Below are 23624 nucleotides of genomic sequence, written 5' to 3'. Positions count from 1 at the left end.
AAGATATCTAACTCGGAATATATTTTTTTCTGTCTGTCTGTCTGTCTCTCTCTCTCTCTATCTTTCCATTTTTCTCTCTCTGTCTTCATTTTTTCTTCCTACCGTTTTATCTCCTATGCCTTACCCCCTCTCGCTCGCTCTAATATATACTTGTACGTTCTCTCTCTCTCTCTCTCTCTTTCTCTCTCCCTCTCTATTTCTTCTCTCCCTCTCTTTCATGTTCTCTACCTGACTTGCTTTGTCCCCCCCCCTTTTTTTTTAAAGCTCACTCTCTTACTCTAGCTCGACATAAAAAAAAGTTACATAATTATCGCAATATTGCTTTCATGCTTGCTGTTCTTCCTGTGATAATTATAAATGTAAACTAAATATAAAAAGCACACTAGAATCTGCCATGATAAGACGTGATGCCTGTAAAAAAAGATTTTTTTTTTAAATAATAATAATTAGAAACCGTCTGTACTGGGAGCAAGAAGGGCGCGAAAATATGAATAAAATCGCCTTATTCGGCTCTCGGCAGTACAAATAACCTATCGTTTTTAATATTATTATTTCATATAATTAAAGCTTGAACACTTATATATCAATTATATTTAATATCATAGTATATTATAGGTTTTGGTTGACCTGCGTGTAATTAACCATTGTATATTGTTCTGTATGCACACTGTACAATTGTTTTGTTTTGTTCCTTTGTTTCATTTCTATTTTGAATAACGTGATGAAAATTAATAAAATACAGTTTCTCCATCTACTTTATCAAACTCTTGTGTGTACTTATATGTTAACGATATAGAAACACATTTCTTATAGACTTAATAAACGTTTTGTTATATAGCAAAAGGAAATTTGACATCAATTAGAAACACGAATTTTCCCACAACAAAATACCTAATTAATAACGAAGTGCAGAAAAAAGTGTACTTTGACACAGTACACAATTTATTAATACTAATAAATATGTTTGTGTGTTTGTTTTATTTCCACCTTTTCACATCAATACAAAGAAACATCATACAAATAAATATAATGAGTAACATGTAAGTTTGACAAAATATGTTTCTAGTTAAAATACAAGCAAAAACAAATATATTGATTGGCGCCAAACCATCATGAAAACATAATCTGCATATAAATAAAAAATAAGGGGGAGAATGGATATCTTGTGTATGTTTAGCAAGTTTCTTACAAAGGAAAGAGCCGAACGTAGAATCCAGGCAGTACACTATGGACAGGAAATTTAAAAATATATATATATATTAAAACAAATTTTTTTTTTTTTTAATAAATTTAAAAAAAATTTAAAAAAATCAAATTTGATGAATATTGATGGAAATCAAACCCACATATTTACTAAAACATTTAATGACTACTTTGTACAAGGAGGCAGCACCTAGGCCAGTCAAATACGAAGAGACAATGTATCATAATTCTAATTGATTTTACAACATTCTGAACCCAACTCCCGCCCCGCAATAGATACTTTTGGGTTTTGTCTTTATATATATATATATATATATATATATATTTTTACATCTTTATTTTTTTTAAATGTATTTATTATGTAATTTTGTCTTTATATCCCACAGATCCGACAGAAATATCAATAAACACACACACGTCTTTATAGGCCACGCTAGTATCAACAAAACTATACTTTAAAAATACATAATACCAGTCCTTATACTTCATATTTTTCAGTGTCATTATCTATGAAAGTTGTATTACTATACCCCACATATTTATTCATGAACCCTGCAGAAGTGGCAGTACCAGAAAAAGGAGGGCGAAGAAGAAATTAAAACTACGATTAATGTATTTCCGCTCTTACTTCATAAATTTCTTCAAAGATTATGTACAAAAACGCCATTTTAGTTTTCTCGATGACTTAATTGACTATGATCGCCTTTACTCCACCCCTTCAGCTCTCCTCTCAGATGTTATGATCTGTGGCACTCGTCCTTTTCTCCCCGTTACATTCCTCCAGGCATGGTTATCAATGAACAATAAATATATGACTCAAGTATATAAAACAAATATAATATACTGCCTGTATTTAAGTCGCTGGATTAAATCAATAGCCACCCCTTTCGTCGCTGGTGCACTGATGGGGGGGGGGGCTTGGGGAGCAGGTGCCCCCCAAACAAAATTAAAAAAATAAAAATAAAATCAAACGTGGCTTATTTCGAACAAATGTTGCTGAAATGACATGACTTCCCGGATTTTTTTCCTCACTTTTGCCCCCCCCTCCCCCCCCCCCCCCAAGAGTGGTTGCTCATTACCCCACGGCCTGTCGTTATAACTCCCATGATATGGAGAATGGCCCCAACGACCCTCTAGTTCTTCAGAGTACAAATGTACCAACCTGCAGTAGGCCTACGCCTTGAGTGATTTGACAGACAACGAAAGCCAAATTAGAGCCCCAATCATTGTACCAGAGCCCATCGTCGAGAGACAGGATGACGTAGAGATTATCCCAACCTGCAGTAGAGTATATGAAATTCATATACAGGAAAGTGTGAATACATTAATTCGAGCCGAATAATGATGATGATAATAATATATATAATAATGATGATGATAATAATATATATAATAATGACGATGATGATAATAAATGGATTATTTTGCACCTCTTCTAGGATACGAGGCGTTGTCGATTATTCTAAGTAATAGATGTTTTTTTGAAGAAGTATAATGTGACTGCAAACAGATTTTGCTTGCAATTCGTACGTGTGATTCAAGTGACTGCTAGCAAGTAATTATTAAAACATCGACTGTTTTTCTGGTGACCAATTGCTTCCCCTGACTAGCAATAGTTTAGATTTTTATTTAGTCATTAAATGTGGCTGTTGGACGCGAGGTGCATCGTTTGCCCGACGTAGAACTGCGTCTTTGTTAATGGCACCATGATTGGGTATTCATCGCACAAAAAATGAATGCAATATGTGTAAACAATGCTTGTACTAATTATTGACGAATACGCGGACCCATATCTTTCGAAGGCTCGATTAACGCAGATGATAAAGCGTTTGAAATGCAGGCGCGGATCCAGAGGGGGGGGGGGGGGAGCGGGCCTCCCCCCCCCCCCCCGGAAAAAAAAAGAGAGAAGAAAGCAAAAGAAGGGAAAGGGAAAGAGGAGAGAAAGGGAAAGAAAGAAGAGGAAGAAGAAGAAAAGAAAAGGGGCAGAAGGAGATGGGGGAGGCGAAAGGGCCTTGCCTCCCATGCTGTTGCCCCCCCCCCCCCCAATTAAAATAATAAGAGAGAAAAATGAAAAGAGGAGATACTGGCGAACTGAGGGGGGAGGCTTGGGGGAAATCAAATTCGAATGTGGTTTATTTCTAATTCAATAACGGTGGATTACAAATAATGCTGAAATGACATAATTTCCGAGATTTTTCCTCACTTGTTAGTAAATTATACCTTTTTATGTGTTTGTTGGAAAATGACGAATTCCTAAATTTACAGCCAGGCAAGAAATATGATTCTTGGGATGCCTACATGTCAGGGCCCGCGGAACGGCGGGGATCGGGAGCCTCGAGCTCGAATGAAGAAAAAGGAGCAGACAACTAACATCTTTGTAATTCAGACAAGGATTAAGAGTAGAGATCGGTACAACGCATCGTCTTCTTTATCTAATAATTTAATGAAACGTCAAAGCTTCCGCGCTTCGCGCAGGAGTGGGGATACTGAATTCAGACAAGGATTAAGAGTCGAGAACGGTACAGCGAATCGTCTTCTTTCTCTCATAATCTTATGAAACGTCACTTTGCGCGGTAGAACAGTGAATTCAGACGAGGATTCAGAGTCGAGAACGGTAATACGATTCGTCTTGTTTCTCTGATGATTTAATGAAACGTAAAAGCTTCCGCGCTTCGCGCGGGAGGAGGGGGGGGGGGGTAAACTGAATTCAGACGAGGATTAAGAGTCGAGAATGGTACAACGAATCGGCTTTTTTCTCTAATGATTTAACGAAGCGTAAAAGCTTCGCGCGGGAGGGGGGGGGGGACTGAATTCAGACGAGGATTAAGAATGGTACAACGAATCGTCTTGTTTCTCTAATGATTTAATGAAGCGTAAAAGAGGGGAGGGGGAACCTGAATTCAAACGAGGATTAAGAGTCGACAACTGTACAACGAATCGTCTTGTTTCTTTAATGTTTTAAGGAAGCGTAAAAGCTTTGGGAAAACTGAATTCAGACGAAGATTAAGAGTCGAGAACTGTACAACGATTTGTCTTCTTTCTCTAATGATTTAATAAATCGTAAAAGCTTCCGCGCTTCGCGCGAGGGGGGGGGGGAGGGAACTGAATTCAGACGAGGATTAAGAGTCGAGAACTGTACAACGAATCGTCTTGTTTCTCTAATGATTTAATGAAGCGTAAAAGCTTTCGCGCTTCGCGCGGGAGGGGGCGGGGAGAAACTAAATTCAGACGAGGATCATTTTCGAAAACGGTACAACGAATCGTCTTCTTTATCCAATGATTTAATGAAATTTAAAAGGAAGCGCGGGGGGGGTGGGAACCTGAATTCAGACGAGGATTAAAAGTCGAGAACTGTACAACGAATCGTATCCTTTCTCTAATGATTTAATTAATCGTAAAAGAAGCTATCGCGCTTCGCGCGGGAGGGGAAAAACTGAATTCAGACGGGGATTATTTTCGAGAACGTCAAAGCTTTCGCGTTTTGCGGAGGAGGGAGGGGAAACTCGCCCCTCCCTACATCCACTCCCCCCCCCCCCCGCATTACGTCACTACTGGTCACCATTACGTACCAATATTTGGCTCGCATAAATTCAATTTTGCCCCGCCCCTAAGAAATCCTGGATCCGCGCCTGGAGATGAAACCTCGTGTGCAATGCGTTAAGTATGCCCAGTCTGTCACACACAAGTCTTCATTTTGACGACGTCAAATACCTGTGATTTCAGACACTCCGGAGTCATTTTCGTGTGGTAACGATGTACGTGTACCACTTGAAATACAACATTACCGAACGAGTGTCTTGTACAGTACCACACGTGTCCCTGTGGTATCAAATATTCCTGTGACATACCAAAGAAAATACCACAGGACATTTTTGGGAAGGGCTTACGCTATTCTATCTAGTGAACGAAATAAGTGCATGCGCCAGTAAGTACTGTTATTCCACGCATTGTTCGCACTGTTCTTCTTTCTTTTTCTTTTTTACACTTATGCCAATCCGTTACTACATGCGCTAAGCAATGGAGCATGTGATTTGAATTAGGGCATATTATTTCGCTAATTATAAGCGATGTTTGCATTGTCCATTATGCGTTCTCTTTCTGAACGATATCACTCTATACAAGCACTTCAAAGCGCCGCGGCGCGGCGCCTCTTAATTCTGCTACGGATATGCATTGTAATGTATGGGTTCAAGCTCACACTGCGCGTCAAAGACCGCGTCAATCGCTGACGCAGTCCTCCGTCAGCCAAATAGGGACTTTTAGATTTGCGCGTCGACATAGTGGACTGCTACATGTGACGTCCTTTTAAGGCACTGACAGTGCCTTAAGGACGCCACGGTGCCTTAAAAGGACGTCACACGTAGCAGTCCACTGTGTCGTCGCGCAAATCTAACAGTCCCTAATGTCGCCTCGTGCACAACGCCTTGGGGTAATAAACATGCTCATGTTTCCTACTTACCACTGTAATAATCATAATACGGAAGAGAATCATAATCCAGATTGCAGTCGAAACGCCCATTTAGATCACAATCCACCCAAACGCCATCACTGCCGACGATATCCACGGTGTCCTGAACTCCGGCAAGATGGCTCATGAGGAATTGGTTCTCTTCAAGACTGTTGATAGTCAGAAGTGTTGCAGAGTCGTCGGCGAGGCCGGCGGACACGACGTCGGTGCAGAAGTCCTCGGCATCGGCGTAGTTCATGTAGGAGGTCAGGTGAGCCGGTGGAAAGAAGTAGCACTTGTCCCCGAACGAGACAAAACCGGAAGGGCACGTCCCTATGATGATACATGGAGATACATTAAAACCATGGGCAATAATGTGAGTCAAAGCGTTGACAAAGAAAACGAGGTTCGGGAAAATCTGATTTTTGATTTTTAATAATAATGATTCTCACTCTTAGAATAATATGTTTAAAAAACTACTAAACAGAACTAACGTGAGTGGGAAAAAATATGCAGACAGTATATATACAGACTCTGATTTGACACTTAACCCCAAGTTCATGAAGTCTTGAGCCTAGTATAGCTCCGTTAGTGTGGTACAGGTAAATGTTTTTTGTTGGTACCCCCAATGTCACCAGTGACCCCCCCCCCCCCCCCCCCCATGTATGCACCTACGTACGCTACGCCACTGATAGTTCCAGTAGACCAATCAAAAATAGATCATTATACCTGTTGATGTGGTCGACCCCTCAGTGGTTTGTTCTGCAGTAGTACTGGCCTCATCAGTCGTGGTCTTCGCCGTTGACGCTATACCGTGAATGGCAAATGAAAAGACAAGATGAAACGGGATGTTGGTCAACAACACAATGCAAATCGATTATTAGTAACGAGAAACAACGCTTCACTTATTCATGGAACTAAGGAACTACTGAAAAAACATAGAAAAGAAATGGCTCACATAGACTTTTCGCGTATAATGGCAATGAATATGGCACTTGAAAATAGAGGAACGTAATGCTCTAGGCCCACCTTGTGTACCGAACTGTCCTGTAGTAGTGGTGGGTGCATTGGAACTACCGGTCGTGACCTCGTTCGTTTTAGTTGGTGTACTGGATCTTCCAGAAGAAGTTGTAGAGTCAGGCAAATCTGTGGTAGTTCTCTCTGGTGTAGATGTCCTAGTAGTGTCATAGACTGAAGTGCTTTGAGGTGACCCGCTGGCATCAGTGGTCACATCGATCGGTTCAGTTGTTGTACTGTATCTTCCAGAAGAAGTTGTAGATTCAGGCAAATCTGTGGTAGTTCTCTCTGGTGTAGATGTCCTAGTAGTGTCATAGACTGAAGTGCTTTGAGGTGACCCGCTGGCATCAGTGGTCACATACGCTGCTTCCGTTGCAGACATTCTTCTAGTGGTATGGGTTGAAGTGCTTGGAGACTGTTCGTCGGTATCAGTTGTCACTACGGTATCGTGTGGTGTCGTAGTGGCAGGGGTGCTCTGAGATGGCCAATTGCCACCAACTACCACACCGGGCTCTGAAGGGGTACGCGATCGATCCAATGTGATGAGAGTTTCAGCAATGGTAGACAGTTCTGATGATGTTGTAGGGTAGGATGTGATGGCGCTATTCCTCAAAGAAGTGGCCCCAGTCGTTGTTCCTAAATTGTTTTCGTTCTTTACCGTGGTGCCGGACGGAACTGACCCTAGTGTAAATGGGAGAGGAAGGGTGGTTACAAGATCTAAAACTGTCCCCGAAAGAGTCGTCCTTGATCGAGGACAGATCTGTGTAAAGGGTTGTCGATGTAACTTCAGTTACACCCATTCCCTAGAAGTTAACAATAACAGAGAAAACAACACACAGAAGCAAAGGAAATATGCTCAGGAAATGTAAATCTTCTATCTGCATGACATAATTTTATGCATATTAGTAAAGTATTACGTTTCGAGAGGTGATCCGACATCTAGCTGAGATATTTGCTCGGGCTTTACTTTGTCAAAGGTATAGGGTTAGGCGTATGGTGGCAACTGGGTTTTAGATTAGGTCAGGTCTCACCTCCCTGAATAGGTTTAGCGTAAAGGTTGGATATAAATTTGGGTCCAGGGTTGAAGTTAAGAATTCGGTTAGTGTAGGAAATTAACACATAGCAATTGTCACAGGAACACGTTCGCAAAACCGTTTTGAAAACTTTTCCATTTCATTTCATCTTTATTGATACAGACGTTTTTCATACAATGCTTGAACCGGGACTAATGCCGAGCCTATAACCTTCTGTGCAATTTTCCAGGTGCGATCAAATCTTCCCTTTAGTTCCTTTGACAGACGTGCAAATGATATTGAATGCTAACACACTCGGAATCATTGATTGGTAGAAAAGTATCAGGATTATTTTATCAACATGGAACTTCTTGAGTTTCTCGAGGAAGAACATTCTCTGGCTCGTTTTCTTTTGAATGACTCGACAATTATGTTTCCAGTACAATTTGTCACCTATTACGGTCCTCAAATATCTGTACTCATGTACTTTCTCAGTTAAATCACTATGGATATGCAGAGGAAATGTTATTTTACTGTCGCTACATGATTGTTAACCAATTAGCTAGTACGATGAAGAGTACGTGAACCTTGCGATTACCTGGATATGTGCAGACAAAATTCCATGTTCCAAAAGACTTCAGTAAAGCCAGGGGCGTCTGGGGGCTGTTACGTAATGGCACCGGGACCAACTGAATCTCCTGACCCGATCCGGGTAGTCTAATGCTGCCGCAAAGACTCTCTAGTGAAGGTTCAGTCTGACATGCTGTGTCAAGTACAGCAGAAGCAGAAGTGGCTTGGGAAACTTGAAGTCAAAATATGGAAATAAATGTTGTTTTACCTGTCTATTTTATTCCAAGCAGATGAAACGACTCATTACATCATCATCACCATCACTGTCGTCGTTATTATCATCATCATCATCATCATTATTATCCTAAGTAGTATTGTAACAGTAGAAGTAGTAGTAATAGTAATAATAGTAGAAGTAGTAGTAGTAGTAGTAGTAGTAGTGTAGTAGTGTAGTAGTAGTAGTAGTAGGTGTGGAAGTAGTAGTAGTAGTAGTATACAGTAGGCATGGGAGTAGTATTAGTAGTGGTAAGTAGTTAATAGTATCACTTTTATACTACCAGTCATAGTAGTAGCAGTCGTTGTAGCAATGGTTGTTTATCAAATAGAACATTATTCTATACCGTTAGAAGTTGACCATATTACTAATAACAATTCTGGAAATGATGAATATTCGAAGTGGTTTCATACAATAATGATTTAGTTATAATTTACCATAACATCGTTACCAAATTATATTGCTAATTTTCTCTTTATCATATTTTCTTTCTTTATCAAATCGAATTTAGAATATTCATAGCGAATGCACATAGATTTTCTCAGCAGTGGCTGTTTCAAAATATCTTAGAGTTATTAGGAAATGCTTACCTATGCTTATTAAAACGAGCGTCCATATCTTCTGACAAACATTTTCCTGCATGAAAGAAAAATGATAGCATGTTAACTGTTCTTTTCAGTAGCTTGAAGTAGTAATTATGGTAAAGTGCAGGACAAACAAAAATGACATAGCAAAGTGTGCAAATTAACCGTTTAAAACCATAATTGTAAACTAGCTACATGTGATAAGTTCAATTAAAGGGAAATCCTACTAAAGTATCAGTTAAATCTGACTAAATATGTGATGTTGTGCCGGACTACTTTCCCACCTGTTTTTTGTGTAAATTCATTGCTCAGGAGGGTCTATTGTTATAGAGGACCTATAATATATAATATGCTTTCTCAGGCGCGGATCCAGGATTTTCCAATAGGGGGGGCCGGAAATTCCCAAATTGCGCAGACCGTTTTTTCAAGGTCATATTAGAAGCACCATACCGGTACAATTTTTGACATTTTCATCGGGGAGGGGGGGGGGGGCTATAGCCTCTTGCCCGAAAAAGTAATTTTCTGGTTTCACAATTCGGCTAGTGAGCGAGCAACAATTTGACCATAATATTGTGAAAGTGTTATTCATCACCAAAATAAACGACAAAAGATATTTAAAAAAAAAACACATATTCGGGCAGCTCGCTGCCACTCCCCCCCCCCCCCCCCCCATTACGCGCGAAGCGCGGAAGCTTTGACCTTTCATTAATTATTAGAGAAAGAAGACGATTTGTTTTACCGTTCTCGACTGGTATATTCCTTGTCTGAATTCAGTTTTCCCCCTCCCGCGCGAAGCGCGGAAGCTTTGACGTTTCATTAAATTATTAGAGAAAGAAAACTATTCGTTGTACCGTTCTTAACTCTTAATCCTTGTCTGAATTCAGTTATCCCCCTCCCACGCGAAGCGCAGAAGCTTTGACGTTTCATTAAATTATTAGAGAAAGAAGACGATTTGTTGTACCATTCTCGACTCGTATTCCTTGTCTAAATTCCCCCCTCCCGCGCAAAACGCGGAAGCTCTGACCTTTTATAGTTTAAATTGAAATTATTAGAGAAAAAAGATGATTTGTTGTACCGTTCTAGACTCTTAATCCTTGTCTGAATTCAGTTTTCCCCCTCCCGCGCGAAGCGCGGAAGCTTTGACGTTTCATTAAATTATAAGAGAAAGAAGACGATTTGTTGTACCATTCTCGACTCGTATTCCTTGTCTAAATTCAGTTTTCTCCCAACCGCGCAAAGCGCGGAACCTTTGACTATTTATAGTTTAAATTGAAATTATTAGAGAATGATGATTCGTTGTACTGTTCTAGACTCTTAATCCTTGTCTGAATTCAGTTTTCCCCCTCCCGCGCGAAGCGCGGAAGCTTTGACGTTTCATTAAATTATTAGAGAAAGAAGACGATTTGTTGTACCATTCTCGACTCGTATTCCTTGTCTGAATTCAGTTTTCCCCCTCCCTCGCAAAGCGCGGAAGCATTGACCTTTTATAGCTTAAATTGAAATTATTAGAGAAAGATGATTCGTTGTACCGTTCTAGACTCTTAATCCTTGTCTGGATTTAGTTTCTCTCTCCCGCGCGAAGCGCGGAAGCTTTGACTTTTTATTAAATTATTAGAGAAGGAAGACGATCTGTTGTACCATTCTCGACTCGTATTCCTTGTCTGAATTCCCCCCCTCCCGCGGAAGCTCTGACCTTTTATAGTTTAAATTGAAATTATTAGAGAAAAAAGATGATTTGTTGTACCGTTCTAGACTCTTAATCCTTGTCTAAATTGAGCTCCCCCCCCCCTCCCGCGCGAAGCGCGGAAGCTTTGACCTTTACATTAATTATTAGAGAAAGAAGATTAATTATAACTTGACTGAATTCAGCCACCTCCCCCCCGCCCTCCCGCGCGAAGCACGGAAGCTTTGTTCTTTCATAGTATAATGAAATTATTAGAGAAAGAAGATGATACGTTGTTTCATTCTCGACTCTTAATCCTTGTCTGAATTCAGCTCCCCCTTCTGCGCTTTGCGCGGAAGCTTAACATTTCATTAAATTATTAGAGAAAGAATACGATTTGTTGTACCGTCATCGACTCTTTATCCTTGTCTGAAATGAGTTTCCCCCCCCCCCCCTCCCCTCCTCCCGCGCGAAGCGCGGAAGCTTTGACCTTTCATAAAATTATAAGGGAAAGGAGACGATTATTTTTACCATTCTCGACTCCTTGTCTAAATTCAGTTTTCCCCTGCCCGTGCGTAGCGCGTAAACTTTGACGGTTCATTCAATTATTAGAGGAAGAAGACGAATCGTTGTACCATTCTCGTCTCTTATTCCTTGTTTGAATTCAGTTTTCTCCCGCGCGAAGCGCGGAAACTTTGACGTTTCATTAAATTATTAGAGAAAGAAGATGATTCGTTGTTCCATTCTCGACTCTAAATCCTTGTCTGAATTCAGTTTTCCCGGACCGCGCGTAGCGCGTAAACTTCTGACGTTTCATTAAACTATTAGACAAAGAAGACGATTCGTTTTACCATTCTCGACTCCCAATCCTTGTCTGAATTCAGTTGCCCCCTCCCGAGAGATGCGCGGAAGCTTTGACATTTCATTAAATTATTAGAGAAAGAAGACGATTCGTTGTACCGTCATCGACTCTTTATCCTTGTCTGAAATGAGTTCCCCCCCCCTCTCCCGCGCAAAGCGCGAAAGCTTTGACGTTTCATTAAATTATTAGAGAAAGAAGACGATTCGTTGTACCGTTCTCGACTCTTAATCCTTGTCTGAATTGAGTCCCCCTTCCCCCCCCCCCCCCCCTCCTCCCGCGCGAAGCGCGGAAGCTTTGACCTTTCATTAAATTATAAGGGAAAGGAGACGATTATTTTTACCATTCTTGACTCCTTGTCTAAATTCAGTTTTCCCCTACCCGTGCGTAGCGCGTAAACTTCTGACGTTTCATTAAACTATTAGACAAAGTTAAGACGATTCGTTTTACCATTATCGACTCCCAATCCTTGTCTGAATTCAGTTGCCCCCTCCCGAGAGATGCGCGGAAGCTTTGACATTTCATTAAATTATTAGAGAAAGAAGACGATTCGTTGTACCGTTCTCGACTGTCAGAATTTTCAAAAATGTATCTTTGTCTGCTCCTTTTTCGGCCTATGTCATCTTACTGCCCCAACCGTCCCTGGCTACGCGCCTGCTTTAAAGGGAAGATGAAACAATCATGATTGTGATGGCACACAATTATGTTAGTGTAAATGAAATGGAAAAAAGATCTATTACACCAACCATGGATAAATCACGGCCGGGAGCGTCATAGTTTTGTGTTATCGGGCGAGGGCCGTGGCCGGCCGGGGCGTAGCGACCAAGCGAGATTTTTTCAATGTTGAATGCTGAAATTCTGCATTCTAGAAAATCCCTGAGCCCAATATGTACGTTCTTTCCGCTATATTTCTTTCTAGCTATATTTCTAAATTTCCTGGGGGACGTGTCCCCCTATCGGGCCCAGGATTGCCGCCCCTGTCCATGATTACTACCAACATGAGTTTAAATACAAGCACAAGCGAGTTAGTATTAGCTGAATCCAAATAAAGGGCAAAATAAGAGTTGTGAAGCGGCCCTACCGTTAATTTAAAATTTGACTGTTGAGTATATAACTTCTATTTAAAAGACACCCAAATATTGTGTCCTTTCAAATTTCTCACTTCAGAGTGATGACCTCATGTAGCGCAGGGGCTGTTCTTAACGTTTAACTTTGAATCCGCGGCTCGAGATTTTATGCGGCCGGCCCGGCCCCCTCTATTCAATAATTTCGTTATCTTTTCTCTTCTCTTTTCTCTTCTCTTTTCTTTTCTCTTCTTTTTTCCTTTCTCTCCTCCTTTCTTTTCTCTTCTCCTTTTTTTCTCCTCTTCTCCTTTCTTTTTTTCTCTTCTTTTCTTCCCTTTTTTGCGCCGCCAATAGGGGGGGCCGCGGCCGTTTCGGCCCCCCCCTGGATCCGCCACTGCTTTCTATAATATATTTTGAGTAGTGCCCCAAGGGTGAAGGAACTTACGAGAAAAACAGAAATTAATGATATTTTTGTACACGGCTAATGGGAGTTATTTACGTCTTTCTCAGTTGATTAACTATCATAACGGACTGATCAAAAAAAGAAATACCGTAGTTTGGTATTATACAGTCAACAAATAATAAGGTAAAAATTATAAAGTAAACAACAACTAATCATATCAAATCAAAACAAATCAAAACAAAAACCAGCGTTTCATTTCATATTAACTTGCTTCAGCCTAAACGTGGACTCTATCGCAAGAACCAATTCAAATTAATAGCTGTTTAGATATCATTACCATCGTTCCTTTGATTTTAAAGAATAACTACATTTTAGATTACATGACAATAATGCTCCAAAGACACTTTCATTTGATCAAACACCGAAGTCAAATGAAAGCTGCAAGAACGCCCTAAAATGGATAAGCCTATATAGAGACTCTGAATGGCATGTTTCACATTTTGTCGGCAAATGGCTAAAATTAAACGTTAATGTTACACAAAAATTCAGAAATTAATGGAAACAGTAATATTCTTACCTGTCCCATGATTATTATCAATGGTAACGATGACGTCATCATTTGAGACTTCAAATTCGTGTTGCATGCCGCTAAAACAATCATCAAACTGAAATGATGAGAACAAAATAATGCTCTCTTCTGGAATTCTGGTCAAAGGCTGGATCACCAATACACATCAAACGTTATGTGGAGTTGGGGTGTCGTCAAGACATTTAATTAAAGCTATCGCCGTGCGAGAAGATTGCAAAACAATGATTCTATTCACCTCTTTAATCGGCGTTGATGGTCTCCGACATGACTATCGATTGGGGATATTAATTATGCACTGTATATTGTCTGCTTCCATGAACGAGGAAACCCGGGTACTGATGCATAATTATAGCCTAATTACGAAGCAAAGTTAATAGATAAATCAAAGCTATATTTTGTATATATAAAAAAAATCGAGACCATTTCTAAGTATAATTTAGTTTCATGTTGGGATAGTGATTTAACTTGTGCATGATCATCAAAAGACACAAATGCTATTCTTGTATGTTTGTATGTATCTCATGTTTGGGTCTGTATCTCTAGCTCTTGAACAAAATGTGGTCTCAGTCTGTCTCTCTCGCCCCACACTTTTAGTACTAAATTTCGCCCTTTTTGTATTCCCTTTCAGCTCCCTCTCTCTCTCTCTCTCTCTCTCTTTACCCCTCTCTCTCTCCGTATCACTCATTTCTCCTATTTCTCTGTGCACACCGCGAACTCAACGTGCCCTTTTCCGAAGATCCTTTATCCCCGACTCCATTCATCTTTTCAATTCCAAAGCAAAACGTGTTTGATTACAATGAACCTACCATGTCAATGTATCAATATAAATGTCATATGATATCAATTTCAAACATATGCCATGAATATTGCATCGAACTATGAGTTACCAATTGAGCCAGTAACTACAATCTATGTGTCACCAAAAAAGTTAGCAATAATAACGATGTCGGTAATAATTATACTACTGAAAATGGTAATCGATAATAATAATAATAATAATAATAATAATAATAATGATAATAATAATAATAATAATAATAATAATAATAATAATAATAATAATGTATGTATTCATTATCATTATTTAAGATTTACTATGGAATAATCAATGATATTAAATAATTTAGCTTCATATTTTGTAAAATGGAATCTGATATTACTTCTATAACCACCATATATACCGTGGCTTACTCGTAATATTCATTATATGTTTATCGTAATATGTTTATCACTGTCCTGTAATATTTCATTTATATATTTGTATTGTAATACTCTGTAACCAGTGGAAACCAAATTTCCTGAAAAGGACAATAAATTATTGTACTTATTATACTTATACTTATATTTCACTAAACCTCATTCTTTCTCTCATTCTATAATTTCTCTCTCTCTCTCTCTCTCTCTCTCTCTCTCTCTCTCTCTCTTTCTCTCTCTTTCTCCTCTCGCTGTGTCTGTACCTCTTCCCATCTCTCTGTCTCTCTTTCTCTCTTTCCCTCCTCATCTCCATTCTCATTTCCTCCATCGCCCTGTCACTGTATTGCGACAAGGCGTAACCCTGCATGTGACAATTAAAACTCATATTGGGCCATTTAGAGAAAAAAAAAGAAAAGGCTGCCTTCCTTTAATAACGTTCGCCTAATGGGTGTAAAATCAGTTTAATGTCATTGCATCCTTTGGGTTGCTTGGTGAAAATGAAATGGATAATTACAGGTGCGCGATTGATTATGCTGTCAATCGATTTTCATGAGGGTTTTTTTTAATCGAGAGATCTCAATATATCAACTCATAAAAGGTAGCAAACACAATGGAAAAACCTTGGATAACTCTTGCAGCTCTCTTTCTTACTTTATAAATCTTCTGAATAAAATGTAATACCAATATAAATTGTATTTTTAGAATTTCACAGTCTATGATTGAACTATGTGAATGAATTTTGATAGTTTTTATCTCAATTATCTGCATTACTGAATATTTCTTGCCATCTCCCCTCATCTGTAATGATAAGGTACCCTTTGTCTGTCTCTTCCTCTCTTCAACTCTCTCTCTCCCTCTCTCTCTCCTCTCTCTTTCCGTCTCTCTCTCTCTCTTTCGTCCCCCTTCTCTCTCTTTCTTTCGCTCTTTCTCTCCTTCTCTCTCTTTGTCATCACTCCATCGCTCCCACTCCTACACCTCTCCCTATCTCTTTCTTTTTTTCTTTTCTTTTTTTTAAACAATTTTTTTTAATTTGATCAATGAATTTTTATGAAATGTCTATATGTTTGATTATTTGATTTATGTCATATTTTGTGTTATTTCAATTTGAATTGCAATCGTACTGTATATAACCTTGTGAAATGGATCGCAATTCAGCCATTGGCTGCGATGATCTATTTAATAAAAAACATTTCTATCTATCCATCTTGTACTAAGATTATTTCACACAGACAAAAGTGTGCAGTTTTTTTTTTAAGGATCAGTGATTCAAAAAACACACAAGAATTAAAAAAAATGAAGAATTGAAGGCCTTTTTTTATTTTAATTATTCTTTCTTTACACAAAACATGAAATAATATATTCATTTTAACAGTCTCGTGTTAAAGATTAAAATAGACGGTGGTTCTAGTATATTTTTCTATATCCTTAACACTATGGGAGTGAAATATACTTGATTATAATTATAAATGCCTTAAGTATATTATAATTCCGAACATTGACTAAAATCAGTACATAAGCATTCACTGACTCGTTTTGCCATTGTTTCGTGAGAAGAAGAAAAAACTTTTATATATCCTTAACACTATGAGAGTGAAATATACTTGATTATAATCATAAATGCCATAAATATATTACAATTCCGAACATTGACAAAAGTCAGTACATAAGCATTTACTGACTCGTTTTGCCATTGTTTCGTGAGAAGAAGAAGAAAAAAAATTGTCTCCCGGCGGCTCGCTCGCCCCTCAGTTTGCCCCCCCCCCCACCCTCCACGCCCTCTCTTTTCACATCATGTAGTCGCAGTTGGAGTCCCTGACCCCTCTTACCTGTTTCGCAGTTGGATCCAGATACTCCAGCCTGACAGTGACAAACGAAAGCATTCACGGTTTCCCCACAGTGGCCTCCATTTAGACAGGGATTACTCGAGCAATCTGGAATAAGTTCAAATGAAAGGAGGCGTGGTGGTTTAGTGGTAGAGCAGTGGTCTCGTAACCGGGAGGTCCTTCGTTCGAAACCAGGCCTATGCACTAGTGCCCCTTGGTAAGGCATACATCCTTATCAGCAAGAACCTCAGATAAAACTAAAGGTCATGCAGGCGTCATTTTACAAGCGCACACATGCTCTAATTCAACTACATCGCATCAAGTTGCAAATGTCGATAATTTCCTTGCCAAAGGACAATAGTGCCGCGGTGAGATTCGAACTGAGAACCATTGTGATCCGCTGTCCAGTAACATATCTACTAGACCATGATACCTCTACTATAATATTGTTTGAATTTGTTAATATTATGCATCGCACCATATTAAAAGTATAATGTACTTTTATTATAGCTATGTGGTACGAAAAATTAGGTGATATCGATTAAAATAAATTAAATGTGAAAAGTTACCTGGAACGCGGCAACTGCCATACCCAGTGGCGCCGTTCCTTTGGCAACCCATCCATACAAAGGCAGGCGTGGATAACTGAATGAGCTTTGAGATGGTTTTAACCCATGATCCATCAGCCCTGTAAGGCCATGCATTATGGTTCAAGGCATGCCCACATAGAAGTTTTAATGTTGGGGGTCGGGGGAAAAGCAATAAATTATTGAAAATGTATCGCATTTTCTTTGTGTTTTTTTTTGTTTGTTTTGTCTTTGTGGGGGCGTCGACGTACCCTAGAGCCCGCTGCGTAAAGTCATGATTCATTGGCTAAGCAATGGCCTCGTTACTGTGAGCCCCCAGGATCAAAACCGTGTCGATGTGCTATATTAGTGCCTATCTGTATTACTGTATAAAAGGTTAAACAACAATCAAAGAGTATTCGAGTATTCGACAAGGCGTTTCACGCATTAAATTGCACCTGAAATTGCATCATGTGCATATAAGTTCCAAACGCTTCCTTTGATACAAATACACAAAGAAAGTTCCAAAAGCTTGAATGCATAATTTTTCCAAAGATGTAATAGAACAATATTAATAATTCTAATGATACACTTACATGCAAATGCATGGTCATTTTTGCGTTTCTTTCTGCCTGCATTATAGTTTCAATCTGCATTTTCTTTTGTTGCTGTTATGAGTTTGTATTCATATCAATGTTATCAAACAGGAATAAATAAACAAATATATTTTAAATACATTTGTACAATGATTTTTGTACAATGATGATAGAAGAAGCTATACAAATCGCAAATGATCTTCCCTTCTTTTCCCCTTTTATTTTCTTCTTCCTCTTTATTTTCTTTCCCTTTCTTTCCTCTTTCCCTTTCCCTTTCCTTCCCTTCTCTCTTTCTCTCTCTCTCTCTCTCTCTCTCTCTTTCTCTCTTCTTTTTCTTTTTGCTGAGGGGGGGGAGGCAAGGGCATTTCGGCCTCCGATTCACACCTTGTTGGCGGGAAAAAAATCGCAACTGATCTCCCCTACCTTTCTTCTTCCTCTTTTTTGTTGTTGCATTCCCTTTCTCTCTCTTCTTCCCTTCTCTTTCCTTCCTACCTTCTCTCTCTCTTTTAAGTTTGATGGGGGAGGGGGGAGGGAGGCAAGGGCCTTTGGCCCCCTCCGATCCACAACTTGTTGGCGGGAAAATCGCAACTGATATCCTCCTTCTTTTCTTATCTTCTTCCACTTTTTTTCCTTCCCTATATTTCCTCTTTTCTTTTTTTCCTTCCCTTTAATTCCTCTTTTCTTTTTTCCTTCCCTTTATTTCCTCTTTCTTTTTTTCCTTTCCCTTTCCTTCCTTCTCTCTTTTTTTGACTGAGGGGGGAGGCAAAAGCCTGGAAGGCAGGGCCTTTTGCCCCCCCCCCCCGATCTCCTTTCCTCCTTATATTTTCTTCTTCCTCTTGTTTCTTTCCCTTTCTCTCCTCTTTCCATTTCTCTCCTTCTCTCTCTCTCTCTCTCTCTTCTTTATGCAGGGGGGGGGGGGCAACGCCTGGTACACCTGGTACACACCACCTCATTATTTCGTTCTCTCTCTCCCATTCCGTTTCTCTCTATCACTCTCTCATGACTACGCGCGCACCTCCGCAATCAATTTATCTCTCTCTCTCTCTCTATTCAATCTCTCTCTTATTCAATCTCTCTCACACACAAGCTCACTCACCCAGTAATTCTTTTCCCTCTCTCTTTCTTTCTCTGATTCACTCACACACTCATTTATTGCCTCTCTCTCTCTCGATTCGCCCGCAACTAGATTTCCCGGAGCATATAGCGTTTAGTCTCATTTGACAACGCCCCCTATCGTCAGAGTCCAGCAGCTTACAAACATGTTAACCTATGGACTTTTACAACAACAAAAATCGTTAAAAATTCATGTTTTGTTTAAACGAAAAGCACATCCACCCCGACGTACGTTATCACTAGCTCTTTCATTGGAACCCCCATGTGGCCATGTCCCATCGACTTTTGAAAGTCACCCACCGTAATTTGGTCAAAATAGGTCGCCAGCTCGCCATTGCCTATATCACACATGTGCAACAAGTCGAATTTTGGACGCAATTTCCTACTCGATTGTAAGGTTATAATTTAAGCACACGAAGAATAAGGAGCATGAATTATCATAGATCAGTTCTGATTTGTTCATTATGTCCATGTCATTCCCCACCCCCCCCCCCCCCCCCACCGTAATTTTTCCATTTAGTATAGGCAAGCAAAAACATGAATATTCATGAACACCATGGACTATTCGATTATTAACAGAGGGGTGCAATTTTGCACCACATCAAACTTTACTTTCAGTCAAGTATTTCACTGTATTATGTAGTTTGGTAGGTTTATTTTACTAACTGTTTAATTATCAGATATCAATGATAGTTTAAAGATATGGAAAAGGTTCTTGTATTTTATATTTAGCAAAGCAATCTCACATACAAAATCACTATCAAGTGTCGTCTGATCCGCCGATTGCCGTCTGCTATATACGTTCTATAGACGGCGAACTAGATAGGTTTGTGCTGGCGAAAATGAGACAACCGGAGCAATATGTCAAAAAGTGTTTTGAAGTTCCAGGGAAAATGATCTACCAAATGTCTGTATGGGTCTACCTATGCAGGGCTGTTTTCTTTCAACATACATTACCATCTCCACACAAGACACACGCACACATATTTTGGGGGTTACGAGATTTATGACATCAGCACCAGGTCCATAAGTGAAACCCGTCACAAATATCGATATGATCCCGTTTGGTAGGACTTGCCGTTAATGCATGTTATTTCTTTCTCGTGGACTGCTATAAATTGGTCTATTTGAAGCAGGTTAATAAAGCGCATTAGATGATTCCAATGCAAGTAAACCCGGGCAGTCAAAAAATGACTTGAATTGTGTCAAAAACTGGAATTATTTCAAAAGACTCATGTTTGAATAGGTCGCGTCAATCGTCATTATCCCAGTTAACGTCAAGTTGAGCTACATGCAACGCCGTGTTAATTACTGACTATATCGTTAGACGTGTCAACCAGTAGTATATAGTTCATTATTCCTCAATTATTTTTTACATCGAAACAACTCGTCGTTCATCTAAACTAAAGGCAGTGCATGATGACTTCGACCCGAATTTGAAGGCCTACTGAAATACACAGAACGTGAGTAGTTCATTTACATTTTTTTTATTTTAGAAATTTAATTAATTGTCATATAGAAATAGACTTAATAATAAGCTTGTTGTAGCTGTAAGTAATACTAATAATGATGATGATAATTATTTACTTTTGTTTTGAGTTTTTCATTAATTTATTTGTATCCAAAAACTGACGAGCAGCATCTGCTGAATATATACAAAGGTATTAATAATAATATCATAAACATGGAATGTACAAAAAAAAGTTGAGTATAAACAGCGAAGCATACATCAACAAACACTACACATTGTACCAATACACATATAGACGTGATATCAAATAAATAAAGAATAAGTGATGAAGGTACAAGGGGAGATATAAAGATAGTGAGAGAGAGAGAGAGAATGGAGGGTAGAGGATAAAAAGAGCAAGTGAATGCGATGATTAAAAAATATCTATTTGAGAAAAAGGGGAACAATGAGGGGGTAGAATGGTGTTAATACTAAAAGGAGGTGAATGATAAAAGGAGAGGAGAAAGAGAGAAACAGAGAGAAATTTCATATTGAAACTCATTTCTATGTGTATTTCTAACTGAGCAACTGAGTATTCGCATATTCTGAGACACTATATAGTTCATTTTTTCTTCTTTGGCATACAAAATAAGTGGCAGAGTATATGGATGGTGGGGGCGAAGTGCCTTTCAAAGGAGGGGTGGCACCAACAAGACGGGCATGTTTTCGGCGGGAAAAGAGGCACATACAAGGGTAACCTTCGGATAAGAACGTGCATCTCATCTCTAAACTGTATTTATTTAGGAACAGACAGCTCCTGTCAAAATCAACAATGAAAATACAAGCTATACAGATATAAAAAGAGGATTATTGTCCTCCACTTTGTTCAAACTGTGCACAAAGTTGATATTTCAGGGAAATTGCAGATATGAAGAGTGACAGTGATTTGTACTGTGCTGACGGTGTGTCAGAACGTCACGTCTACGAGTTTGAGTAAGGCAGAGGAATAGCCTATATTCTGTTTGCAATTAGACGGCCATTTAATCGAACTGGTCAATAATTGCTACTATCCAGCACAAATATAACAGATAATGTCAGGTGTTCAAACAGAATATCCTTGTAGAAATAATCAAAGAAAGAAAGAACGATTTTGGTAATATTTAAGACAACATTGTCTCTTGAAATATTTGTTGCAAGGAAAAGTAGAAGACACACAACACCGTAAGGGTCAGCCGAGAGCAACTTGGAGAAAGACATAATACCTAGATTGAAATTATAATGTAAGAGTATACTAGAATGGCAGATAACAGAAAGGAAAGGCGAGGGGCACCGATCAAAACGAACCGGGCTAACATATCATAATTGAAAATTCGCGCTTATCACATTGGATGAGGTGCACTCATAACTTTTGAAAAAGGACACGTTAGATTTGAAAAAGGTCATCTATCGGAAGAGAAAAGGTCCCTCACGAAAAATTAAAAGGGGGACTTGTCAAAATAAAAGTTGGCAATTATCAGATTTGAATTGAGACGACTTTTAGAGGTAAAAGGGGGCATTTGCAAGTAAGGAAAGGGATACTTATTTGAAACGAAAAGGGGCAATAAGGGCACTTGTCTTAGGTAAACGGGGGCAAGTACAATTATGTATAAGAAGGAGGAAAATGTCAAAAAAGAAATTTTGCACTTTTCCAAAGTAAAAATGGGCATGCTTGGGGTACTAAATAAGGAAGTACTGTCGAAATAGATTCCGAGATGCATTCGAGTTGCATTCCGGGACAAGCTGGCAGGATTTGAAGTGGCTTGCCGTTTCGATTCTCCCTCGAATGTTTTTTATTTATTTATTTCCACATGTGGGGTGGATTGCCCTTTCAACTTAAGTTGATTTTCAAAGGGGTCCACAGGAAGTACTCAGAAGTACTCATGTGATCAGAATGTTTCGAATGCTGCTGGAATGCCATAAGAATATTTAGAATGCAGTCAGAATGCAATTAGAATGCACCTAGAAAGTTTTGAGCATGAGCAAAATATTCGGGCCGGCCACAAAAATATAGGCCCGAATGTTTGGAATGCATTCAGAATTTTTAGAATGCAATTCGAATGCACTTCGAATACACCAATAATTTTCATTTCGACGGCATTCCCGCTCGATCGGCCTTAAGTGTGACGGGGGTTGAGGGACATAACTCAATACGCAAGTGAAACGTATTATTGATAATCGAATGTAACGGTATCATAGGAGTATTTGCCTCTCACATCTTTCATGGATATTTATCTACGATTGTATAATACAAGTAGCATTATTGGATAAAATAAATGACACTTTCGAGCGACAGAATGACTGTTTAATAATTAACATACACTAGAGCTAGATTTGATTTCAAGAATTTGCTTGACCTTGTTATTTAACAGGCATCAGCATGTGATTGTTAGCGACTGCATTTAGTTTAGGTTTGGGAATTCCTTCAATATTATCAGGCCCGTAGCCAGAGTTTGATGTTGGGGGGGGGGGGGCACATACATGTAATCGATCGACGTCCTGGGGAGGGGTCCGCAAAAGTTCAACCAATATTGGAGAAAAAAATGGGGGGGGGGCACGTTTGGCCCCCCCCCCCCCTTGGTAAATAGTAATGCTATTGACATATACATTTATCATGGCATGCAAGGATAGAGAAAGTGACTAATCGCACGCAAACTACAAAGATGACTCAGAAATGACGCGCATTTTCACGAAATGATATTTACATTTATTTTCATAGGGTTTATTAAATATAATGCAAACAGAATCTACATATTCTGTTACTCATTATTTAGTGTCATCCTTTGAGCGTAAATTTGTTATTTAAAGCAGGAATAACATGTCTGCGGTTCAGGCAAGATGAAACCATGAAAACAAGTCGGCAAGCGAGTGGAATGATCATTCATTCATTGATGTAACACATTGCTTCTTATTTTGAGTCATGGTGGCATTTTCAGTTCCAGAACTGCCTATTGCAAGGCCCCTGGCGTACATCAACTACATAACTAGTTTGTTTTAAGATCGAAACTACAGATAAAGGTCATTGTTCACTTTTTCAATAATCATGACGTTAAGACAAGACCAACAAAACAGAATCCCATCCTAAATATGCCGTCTAGATCTTTACGCTCTATAAACTCCGGATTTGTTCATCTTTCTATACTCAATATTACAGACCATT

At 39.2% G+C, this 23624-nt stretch overlaps 1 protein-coding gene across 1 annotated transcript; it reads right to left on the bottom strand.

Moving 5' to 3' along the window:
* Positions 1-2344: 2344 nt before the first annotated feature.
* On the bottom strand, positions 2345-13826 carry LOC100892357 (cell wall protein DAN4). The gene is made up of 7 exons (XM_030999827.1): positions 13675-13826; positions 9115-9160; positions 8279-8482; positions 6680-7348; positions 6380-6457; positions 5663-5983; positions 2345-2481 (listed from the first exon to the last, which is right to left on the bottom strand). Exons 1-7 carry the CDS (start codon positions 13756-13758, stop codon positions 2345-2347), a joined length of 1539 nt encoding a protein of 512 aa, XP_030855687.1. The 5' UTR covers positions 13759-13826.
* Positions 13827-23624: the final 9798 nt, after the last annotated feature.

This window comes from Strongylocentrotus purpuratus, unplaced genomic scaffold (genome assembly GCF_000002235.5).
Source record: "Strongylocentrotus purpuratus isolate Spur 01 unplaced genomic scaffold, Spur_5.0 spur5_contig_861, whole genome shotgun sequence".
Classification (NCBI taxonomy): Eukaryota; Metazoa; Echinodermata; class Echinoidea; order Camarodonta; family Strongylocentrotidae; genus Strongylocentrotus; species Strongylocentrotus purpuratus.
This window is presented reverse-complemented; position numbering and strand designations above follow the sequence as displayed.

Coding starts and splice junctions, on each gene's coding strand:
- LOC100892357 (XM_030999827.1), bottom strand. CDS start 13,758: ATGATTGTTTTAGCGGCATGCAACACGAATTTGAAGTCTCAAATGATG. Junction 8,483..9,114: donor GCTCGTTTTAATAAGCATAG/GTAAGCATTTCC, acceptor TTTGACTTCAAG/TTTCCCAAGCCACTTCTGCT. Junction 5,984..6,379: donor GGGGTCGACCACATCAACAG/GTATAATGATCT, acceptor GTATCATCATAG/GGACGTGCCCTTCCGGTTTT.